The following is an 11,066-nucleotide window of genomic DNA, read 5'->3' on the forward strand; positions in this document are numbered from 1 at the left end:
CTAGAGAGTTTTGAAATGAGATGCCTTTCTTTTTTGGTTCATTTTGTTGCACTGCTCTTCCTGACGGATAGCCTTGTCCACAAGCTTCTCAAAATCCTCATAGTCTCTAGAGATCAACTGGTTGGTCAATTCATCATCAAGGCCAGACAGAAATTTCTCCTGCCTCTCGGCATCGGTACGCACGTCCTCAGGGGCGTATCGCGCGAGGCGGTTGAACTCGTGCAGGTACTCTGTAACTGTTCTGGTTCCTTGTTGCAGGGAACGAAACTCTCTTTTCTTTTGTGCCACAATTCCCTTGGGAACCTGTGCCTTATTGAAACTCTGACAAAACTCTGACCAGGTAACCTCTGTCCCAGCTGGACGGGTCACCATGTAGTTGTTCCACCAAACAGAAGCGGGACCTTGCAGCTGGTGTGTAGCAAAAGCAACCTTCTCTTGGTCGTTGCATTGCAAAAGGTTCAGCTTCTTCTCAATGGCGTGAAGCCAGTCGTTGGCCTCGATTGGGTTGGTAGTGCTTGAGAAAGTGGGCGGCTTGACACAAAGAAACTCCAACAGTTTGGACTGGGGAGGTGGAAGACCAAACTGTAGGTTCTGCTGCTGCTGCTGTGCTTGCTGCTGCATCTGCTGTAACACCTGATGGTACTGTTGCTGTATCTGTTGCATCATCATTGTCATCATCTGTGTCTGATTATCCAACACCTGAGCGATCGTTGGGTTCTCATGCGGTGGAGATGAACTGCTGTTAGATACATCACTGGCACGTGCTCCACCGATCTACTCTTCGCTGCCACTGATGTTGTTGGATTCACGGGAACCATTCCTTGTCTTCACCATCTGGAGGGGGATAGGTAGAAATATGAGAAAAATGAAGGAAAACAGGGGGCTTAGAAACTAATCTTTCTTATAAATTTAGGTGCAATTATCTTAATCTTGATTAAAACACCGAAAAAGAGGCACGCAACTCCTAATTAAAGCAGCCATACCACTGACACATGATATCGACCGCCGACTAACCCACAAGCAACAAACCTAAGCACGGAAAGTAGCAAGCAAACAAAACTAAGAAGACGATAAAGCTAAGGGCGGCGACTCTGAAGCTCGGAGCGACGCTTGCGATCGAAGAACAGGTCTGACATCTAAAATAGACAAGGGATAGGAATCAACGCATGCTCAAATCCAAATAAACAAAGCAACAAATGACTCAAACAAATAACTGAGTATGGCGATTTTTATGCATAGAACATTTTTCATGAACCCAGATAAAGATACTAATGCAACTGACTAAACAATAAATTAATGCATAAAATAGATGCATAGTTATAATGATATGCATAAAATCTCCCCATCGAACCTAGACACGACTTAGTGCATATCACCCAACAATTCCCGACCGACTGTCGAATAAATTCCGAATAAACTTTTCCTAGTCGAGAAATCCAATTAAATGAGCGACCAAGATTTTTCCCACAAATCAAAAGAACATACCCCAAAACTTTCCCGAAACAAATCCAAGTGCAAAGAGAATATGCAGATGAAAAGGTTTCAAAGGGCTTTTAGGTTTTCCAGTTGGCTTGTCCTACGGTCAAGGTCGGCTCTGATACCAACTTGTCACGCCCAGAAATTCACGAACCAGAATTTCTAAGCTGAATGTGCATTAAACCCTTGTCCAGGACCAACCAGGGTACACAAATGAAAATTATTGACATACAGATCCATGTTTTACAAAAATATAAAAGATTACAAATGCAGCGGAAAAGATAAAAGCGAGCTAAGCCTGAAGACTTGACTCCTGCAGCGAGTGATTCCATTCCACAGGCATCCTTGACGGCGGCGATGAAACCAACTTCTTCGAGACATCTCCAACTGAGAAGAACTTTAACTCTGGTGTAGAGGAAAAGAGAGCAAGACTATGTACTACTCACTGTACTCAGCAAGTCATACCGGAAGAGGAGGTATGATGTAGGATATAACCAAAGGAGGCTAAGGGTTCATTTGCAATAAAGCAAACATTTAAAAACAGTAGTTGAAAGTAGTAAAACAATTGTAGTAATTAGTCAATATTAACCAATCACTGTCCAACGCTACACCATGTTGCAATGGGCCCAACCAACCACCTGAACTACAACAGTTCATTAAGCTAAACTAGGGGTGAGACTAATCACGGTGAATCTGGTTGATCGCCCATAACTGCGGGCACGTCTATTCGAATAGTTTTACTCTGGCCAGAGGTGTACAACTGTACCCACAAGACACGATTCCACACATGTCGCCATGCCCCGAAGTATCACCATGATACTGCAAAGCGGGAAATTGTGACAAGACCCTCCGCATAACCCTCCCATAACCATCCACACCATGCTAAGGTTTCACCCCCACCCCTCAAAAGGCAGTGGGCGGTCCCCTCTTGCTGGACAACCGGACACCCCGGCCGACCCAACTCCATCTCGCCCACCCTCGCCACCGGTGCCTAGGAAAGGGTCAAGCTATACTTCAGATCAAGCAGTTACCCACTCTCGCTTGTGGTAAGCACGGTAAGTCTCCCAGGGTTTCCCGTGAACCGGTCCTTAATTGCCATGGGTGCGACCAGTGAAACCATGCATCCACAGCCCACCATTCAGTGTATTTTAATTAACTAACACCATTGCGGTGGCACCAATCTAAAGCTATGCTAATAGACAAAGTCTCTATAATAATGTGATCCCCGTTTGTGTACTAGTTGAACTAGGCATGGCTAAGCATTTCCTAAACCAACATCTAGTCATTTTGATACCCAAGTTATCAATGGCATAAGGTAAACAATATATGGCTGAGTAATAGGACCCATCCCACATGACATTGTAAAAGAATGCAACATTTAATAGAAATGCGGGATATTTGTAAATTGGGTACAATATGATCAATTGTAATGCATGACTTGCCTTGCTCTCGCACTGATGAGACCTCAGCAACGTCTTCGAGGAACCGCGGATCGACGAAACGGCCGAGATCTATGCGATAAACAAAGCACACAAGCAAAATACACTATAAGACTACTGAAACAGAGAACAAAACCATTTTTTATGGATTCTAGGGATTTTTATGAATTTACTGAGACTTGAATGGACCTAAACGGAGCTCGGATGAATTAGATATGAATTTTAGAATATAATATGTGTTTTTACTAATAAAGAAAAGTCCTTAATCAATTTGTTGCGTAATATTGCCCAGGGCTGACGTCAGCGAAGGGGGGGGGGAGGGAGAAGCGCCGACAGGCGGGGCCCACGGGTCAGCGGCTTAAAGGGGGTGGTCCACCGTGGACCGGGTCCACGGGGCCGGGGTGGTGGTGTACCACGTGGCGCTGACGTGGCACCACGTGGCTTGCCACGCGGGCCATGGGATGGACGGCCACGATCGGCCGAGGGTTGAGCGGGAGGCTGGGGACGGGCGGCACCAAGGCCGGCCCGGGCATGGCACACGGTGGCGGCCGGTGACCAGCGACCGGCCAGCGGCAGCGGCCGACGATGGGGGCGATGGCGCAGATGGCGGCGCAGCGCAGCGACGCGCATGCGGGGAGCGGAGGCGCGCGCGGAAGAGGAGAGGAAGGGGAGGAAAAGGGGGTCCTCACCAGTGAGCTCGGCGGCCGACGCGAAGGATGAAAGCGGTGGCGACGACCGGCGATGCGGAGGCGCGGACGGGCGACGATGGCACCTTAGTAGAGAGCAGAAAGGGGGTTAGGAGTAGGGAAGGCGACCACGGCGCATGCCATTGACGGCCGGAGGCGGAGGGGATGGGGAAGCTCACCGGCTTTCGGGGAGAAGGGGGCTCTGGCAGCGATTGACGACAACCGGGCGGCGACCGAGGTGCGGGCGGGCTCGGTGAGCGCGGCGGCGGCTCTAGCGGCGGCGGTGCGCGGCCGGAGATGGGCGGCGGCGGCGGAGCTCGGTGAGTGCGGTGCGGTGGCGGTAGGAAGCACGAGAAAGGGCGGCGAGAGTGGGAAACGAGAGAGGGGGCCCGGGGGATGGTTTTTATGGGCGAGGGAGGGGCGGACGTGGCCGGGGAGGTGGCCGATTTGGCCGGCGACGTGGGGGAGTGGAGAGAGAGGGGGGACATGATTCAAATCGAATCCCGCCCATTTGCGGGCGCGCGCGCAAGCGGGAAAAGCGGAGGAGCGGCGGACGACGATGTGGGCGCGGCGCGTGGACGCGGAGTGGGCGTGGGAGACGCAGACGGCGACGTGGGAGCGGCAGTTGCCGACCGGGCGCAGGCGGCTAGAGGAAGAAGACGGGGCCGACAGTTGGGCCCCACCTGTCGATGACCCGGAGGGAGGAGAGGAGGGGCAATGGGCCGGCCCGACAAGGAGGGAGAGAGGGTGCGGGAGGAAGGAAGGTTAGGCCGACGGCCCAACAAAGGAAAAAGGGAGGAAAAGAAAAGAGAAATAGGAAAAGGATTTTTCTGGGATTAAATATTGCAGTTAATGAATTTTAACTGGTTAAAATTACTTATAGGGCTCTGAAAATTCCACTAAAAATCCTGTTAATGTATTGGAGCATGGGGAACTCAAGAAAAATTCCACCACGCTGACTCCAATTATGAATTGCATTTATTAATTAGGGATTTAACCTAGGTTAATTAAAACAACTTCTTCTGACGATTTATTTAACCCAATTGTTAAAGAAAGAAGAAGGGGGAAACTTCAGGGCGTGACAATATGTCATCGTCAATAGACTAATCAAAATATATGCTCGATCATTCGGGCAATCAGAGCTCACACACACATCACCGATAACCATTGTTGTCAATCTTTGAAGCGGAAGATAAACAAACTAAACTGAAAAAAATGGCTTTTCTCTTTTCATCATGGACGGAGAAAAGGATGCCATCGCTGGCATGTCACAATGGGCGAACACGCCAAACCAACATCATCAAGGCCTCCAGCTGAAGCCAGCGACAAGATCTTCGGCCGCGACGAAGCTGCTTCGATTTCCAGGCGCCTGGCAAAACCAACCATGTCCACGCCCACATTATCACGCCGTACATGGAACCGGGGGCTTCCAATGCGACGCCTTCAACAAGGTCATGGCATCAAAGGATGCAGCTGTCACCATTCTAGACACCCGAAACCAACTTTTCACCTGGATCCCAATCTGAGTCCATCGTGACATCGCCTCTAGGGAGAGTGTGGAGCCCACAATCATCACCAATTTCGGCATCAAGCAGACCAAGCTCCCACGCGCTGGTACTGTCACCAAACCATCCATGGTCATAGTGCCCTACTCGCCTCGAGCTGTGGATCTAGCAACGAAAGGGGCACGATCGATGCTAGGTGCTAGGGGCGACACAATGACGAGTATGGCAAGAACACTCACAACTGGCTAGGTAATCCCGACGGCAACATACATCTTGCTGCGTCATGTGAAAGGATATGAGGAATTAATTTTTGTTTTCATCAATTCAATCAATAAGGATGGTGATGGTGAGATTTTGATTTTTACGGAGCAATTATGGGACATCACTACATGCTTGCGTAAATTCTTAAAGCCATCTAATAATGCCATAATCCAACTATCTTGAGTTCACTATAATACATCTTGTTTGGTGATTGAATGGCTTTAGCAGTTGTCATTTGTGTTTGAAGAAAATCGGTTTGATAGAACTTGAGCTCCCATTGTTCAACTCATGGAAGCAAAATTTCTCAAATACTTCACTGCTATTCCACATATTTAATTCTCTTGCTTTCATACTTGATCCTCACAAAAAGCTGGAAATTGTAGAGATTGCTAACAAATCAATGGGTGATGCAGTGGATCTTGATTTTTCTAAAGATTTTTTTGACACTTTCAACAGATAGGGTTTTTCGTCTATATCAAATGAAGTTAGGAGTTGTTCGCTGGGTGCCTGAGTAGATCAAGCACCTTCAATTTGTGCCTGAGTAGAACAACTCTCCTCTCTAGGCACCAGGTCAAACTTGAACCTATATACAGAACTTACCCACTACCTCAGCACCAATCAGGCAATCACACAAAACATGATCAAACGTTTAATGGCGGATGTCGATCTCCTCGGGTGGTGAAAAGAAAAACAACACAATATTCTTATCTTAGCTCACTTCACAAGTCTATTGGTTATGGCGTGTTCTATACCTTCATAGTAAGCATTTAACAGGATCGGAAGAATTATTGAAGAATGTAGGTCATGCCTTGCATTGGAGATAGTTGTGTAAATCGTTTTGCCCTTTAAGACTGGATGGCAGCAGATTGTTGAAGCAATGGCAGTGTTTGATGGATTTTGGCATCAATAATGATGACGAATGTGCCAATTAAAATGATAATGTATGTGATAAATTATAATCTATGTGATAGTGTAAGTCAGCTGTTGTACTTTTTTTTTTCTTACGGTGAAAGCTGTATTCTAGGGCATAAGTTTTTTTTTAATGAGACAATAACTTTGTATCCCTACTATTAATAAATTGCTTTCTCAAAAACTTTGTCTCAAGAATTTGCAGTGGATGCCTCAAAAAATTAGAGGGCAATAATTTATTTTCCTCCTAATGATTAGATGCCGTAATCAAATCCAACACACAGTGATATCAGCACTTCGGCACGGGAAAAAGAAACTGATACTATCAATTTTCATTCTTGCTTCACCATGGAGGCATAGGCTGATAGAGGCAGTGTGCGAGCAGGCAAGCAGCGTGCTCGTTGCCTCACGATAGCGGCCGCGCGGCGACACGCCTTCTCCACCGGGCCGCCCGGCGCAAATCCAAACACCGCTCCCGGTTCGCTCTGGTGTTGGTGGTTGGTGGATTGTGGTTTGAGTTTAGGAATGGCTAACTTGTCAACGAATCCAATTTTCGTCATTCAACCGAAAAACCATATACAACGGGTCTCTCAACTATTAAAACCGGTGCAGACTAGATCCCTCGGCGATTTATATAGCGGTTTTAGCTGATGTGGTGCTTACGTGGCAATTCGATTTGGAAAAATAATAATACCCGTGGGACCTACTTGTTAGTTTCACACACCAAATAATAAAAAATGGTGGGGCCTACATGGGCCCCACATGCCATCCTCAATCCCCTGCGGCTGCTGCTGCTCTTCTTCCTCTGTTCTTCGCGGCGCGGCTCCTGATGGAGTGGGATGGGGGGGAGTGGCGTGAATGCCGCCGCGGTGACGCTATGGCGGTGGACTTGTGGGAGGAAACCTTCTAGCTAGCAGCGGAGGCGGAGGCGAGCGGCGCCTCTCCCTTCCATGGGAATAAGATGCTGGAGTTTGAGACCGACGCCGACGCAGCGCGGCGCCCATGGGAGCGGAGGGAGGCGGGAGCTCCGGAGACGGGGGTCGTACGGAGGGGCGCGGAGCGGGGTGCGCATGGAGAAGGGGGAGCCCCGCTAGGGGTGGGGGGGGAGGGGAGCCTGCTACAGGGTCGCCATGGATGGAGGTGGGGAGGGAGACGAGTGGATTCGCCATGTCTCGACCGCTCTGCCCACATCCCCTGGCGCCGCGACCTTCCGCATGTCCCGCCCCAGCGTCGACTACCTCTGCGCTGAGCTCGCCGCCGCCATCGCCAAGGAGGACACTGCCCTCCGCGCTGCCAGCGCGTCGCCGTGTGCATCTAACACCTTGTCATGGGGGAGCCACTCCGCAACAGGACGTGGTGCTTCCCGGCAAGCCATGGAGCTCGGGGAGGGACGAAGGATGCCAGGAGGAAGAGGGGTGAAGGGCAGCGAGCGGATCCACAGCCTCCGCTCGAGGTCGTCGTCGCCTAGCTCCTTCCTGCTAGTCATCACCCTTCTCCCCGATGGCCGCCGTCTACCGCCCTTCTTCCCTCCGGCCGCTGGCCGCCGTTCTTCTCTCTCTTCGTGCGCGCTCGCTGGCCATCCACTTCCGCCGGGAGGCCTCTCCGCCACCCTCGTTGGCCTCCCCTCGTCTTCCCTCTCCGCTATCTCATCTCCAACTCGTCATCTCCCGGTGGGGCGGCGGCGTGCGGTGCTAGTAGTCGTCGTCGTCGGGCAAGGAGGGAGAGGGGGCCTTCTTGCCACCGGCCTGCTCCGACCACCACCCAACCTGCTATGCTTGCCGAGGAAGGGAGAAAGAGAGAAGAAGGGAGAAACAGAGAGGATAGAGATGACATGTGGGGCTAAATGGACCCCACCTTTTTTCATTATTTTGTGTGAAACTGACATGTGGGCCCCATAGGGTTCATTATTATATTTGGATCAAATTGCCACGTAAGCGCCACGCAAGTGCCACGTCGGACGAAGACCTAGTCAAACAATATACGTAGGCGCCATATTGGTCAAAACCGGGGTCAAATACTGCCGAGAGATCTCGATTGCACGGTTTTAAAAGTTGGAGGACGTGCTGTACCCGGTTTTCCGGTCTAGGGACGAAATTAACTGAGCGACAAATTGAGGGACCTAGAGTGAACTTATTATATTCCCGGCCGGCATCAAGTGGAGCGGCACATGGGCCGTGCTTGGGCTGGGCCAGCCCATCGGATTATTAGGCCGTGCTCGGCCGGCGTCTCTGAGGAAGGCGTGCCGTCGGCAGTCGGCGCGACAAGCTCGGCACAGCGTGTGCATCCACAAGTCGGAATTCCAATGTGCATCTGAGGCTAGGAAAACATAAGGCACTACTGCTACTGTGCTACTGTCCTACCGTGCTGTACCTTGCGTAGTTGCGTGGGAGCAAGACGTATCCCCAAAAAACAGGATGGTATACAAAACAACCCTAAGATGAATCCAAAATCTGAAACTAAATATATATTTCGAAACGACTGTATACTCCCCAAATTCCGTCATGGCGATGGCACTGTTCTGCTTAGGGATTAACTAACGATCATCAAGTGCACCTAACAGCCGTACGTACATAGCTGCCAATTAATTAATCCTTCGTCCTCACCATCCAAAATGTTTTAATTAACTCCTGCACGCGTACGTACGTACCCTGTGCCGGATGGCACAGTACGATCGAACCCCATACCATACGCTTCCAAAGAGAAAGCAGTCGCTTCTTGCTAATCAAATCCATCATGAGAGACACGCTCCGCTGGACTCTCTCGTCCTCTAGCTTCACATGCGATGTTAGGCGTCCTGTCGCTGCCTCAGTTGCTTGATCCTACTCTTTCTCCGTAAAAAAATAAACTAATTCTGAGTTTGAATCTAGACATATATATATATATCCAGATTTAAATCAAGAATTAGTTTTTTTTTTACGAAGGGAGTAGCTCTCGCTCTTCTCTCTCCCTGCCCTCAACCACCACCACCTCCTCGATCCAGTACCCTCCAATCCAGTCCCACCTCCTCTTAAATACATAGCTAAACAGCACAAAAACCACCCCATTTTTATTCGTCTCAGCTAGCTAGCAGCTAGCCCAAGTACTGACATACAGTATGAAGCTGATGCTCCTCTTCGCCGCCACCGTCGTCGCCGCGGCGGCGGTGCTGGTGGCGGCGGTGGATGTCGGCAGCAGCGGCGCCTTGTTGCCGATGCACGTGCTGCGCGGCCGGGTGGCTGACGTCGAGGACGTGGTGGCGAGCGTGGTGGAGGAGGAGGAGGCGGCGTACCCGCGGAGGAGGATCCTCTACGACAGCCGGTACGCCAGCTACAACGGGCTCACGGAGAGCAAGGCGGCGTGCTACGGCTCCTGCCCCGGCAGGGGCCAGCCGTACAGCGGACGCAGCTGCCTCAACATCTACCAGTGCAAGGGCTAAAAGCTTGGAGAAATTAAAGCTGCTGGTGATATGATCGATCGATCGATCCTCTGCAATAATTCTGCGTCTGTACTGCAGGGGAAGATATGTTCAAACTAACTGTGTTGAAATGATACTGGTGAATTTGTATGCTGTTGATGACTTTGTGTTAGTCGATCACTTCATATATGTAATATGTAGTTAAGTGTTGTATCCGATTCACGTACGCTCGTAGTTAATAGCTAGTTTGAGCGTTAGATACAATTAATATCCGGCCTATACGATTCATTGTTGTTCGATGAATTACTGGGACGAAGAAACTGATTAATCGATGAATAAAACAAAGGTTTGCATCTGCATAGAAGTTACACGGTGGATGATCCTCAAAAGCAATGTATCCTGACATAGGGTTAAAACTGGTACGAATAGTTTCCGTCCATCCGGACCATTTTTGGGATTTGGATAGGTTCGGTCGGAACTATCTGGAAATTACTAGATTTGGAAATGAATTCAGATTTTTATTCTCGGAAACAAAAATAAATACAGTAAGGGTACTATCCGTCGTAATCGGAAAACGGTCAGAAACTATCTGGGAATTTTATTCGGATATCTGCAGACATGGATCAAATTTTAGAAAAACCACGTATGTATACTTAACTTTTTCATAGGAGTCAGATGATTAACTTCATATCAAAATTGTAGAGCTGCTTGATGAGATCTACAGCTTTCTTGCTGACTAAATAAAATATCATTTAAGGGTCTAAATATTCATTGTCAAATACCAAATTTATTTTTAAAAATCTCAGATCTACAATTCAAACGGCATGTGATGGAGATGTGTTCCATATCAAAGTTGTAGAGCTCAATGAGATCTACCACTTTGTAGTTTATAAAATTTGTATTTGAAAATGTTTAAAGTATAAAACAAACACTACACGTTTCGAAGATGTGAAATAAAATAAAGAACATATCCAATTTATACATCAAGAACTTATCATAAGTGATATGGTAAGTAAGCTATATATACAGTAAAAAGTCTTGGGAATAGAAAATGAATAATCATATTTACATGTTGGTCTCTTTGCCATGAAAATCAATTTTCACATACGGTTGTGGGACCATCTACAAAATTGACGATATAAATTTTGGAAAAACTCAATTTGAGGGGATTTTAATATACTGGCAAATATTCGTTACTTATTCGTTCCGTTTCGTATTCGCTCCGTATTTGAATTCGATAATATTCGATTTCATTTACGTTTCCGGTTTTCGATTTCGATTCTGATTCCGAAAAAAATGAAAACGAATATGATAAAGCTAGTTTACGTCCGTTTCCGATCCGTTTTCATCCCTACCCTGACATGTCACACCGGCAACTGTGTTCTCCCTCTATCTT

At 48.4% G+C, this 11,066-nt stretch overlaps 2 protein-coding genes across 2 annotated transcripts; one reads left to right on the plus strand and one right to left on the minus strand.

Annotated features, from left to right (window-relative positions):
• LOC127755698 (uncharacterized) lies at positions 1-7,762 on the minus strand. The gene is made up of 3 exons (XM_052281374.1): positions 7,515-7,762; positions 4,898-5,042; positions 1-654 (listed from the first exon to the last, which is right to left on the minus strand). The coding sequence occupies exons 1-3, from the start codon at positions 7,760-7,762 to the stop codon at positions 1-3; spliced, it is 1,047 nt and encodes a 348-aa protein (XP_052137334.1).
• Positions 7,763-9,262: 1,500 nt separating this feature from the next.
• Positions 9,263-9,940, plus strand: LOC127754980 (uncharacterized). The gene has a single exon (XM_052280597.1). The coding sequence runs from the start codon at positions 9,371-9,373 to the stop codon at positions 9,689-9,691; it is 321 nt and encodes a 106-aa protein (XP_052136557.1). The 5' UTR covers positions 9,263-9,370; the 3' UTR covers positions 9,692-9,940.
• Positions 9,941-11,066: the final 1,126 nt, after the last annotated feature.

This window comes from Oryza glaberrima, chromosome 11 (assembly GCF_000147395.1).
Source record: "Oryza glaberrima chromosome 11, OglaRS2, whole genome shotgun sequence".
NCBI lineage: Eukaryota > Viridiplantae > Streptophyta > Magnoliopsida > Poales > Poaceae > Oryza > Oryza glaberrima.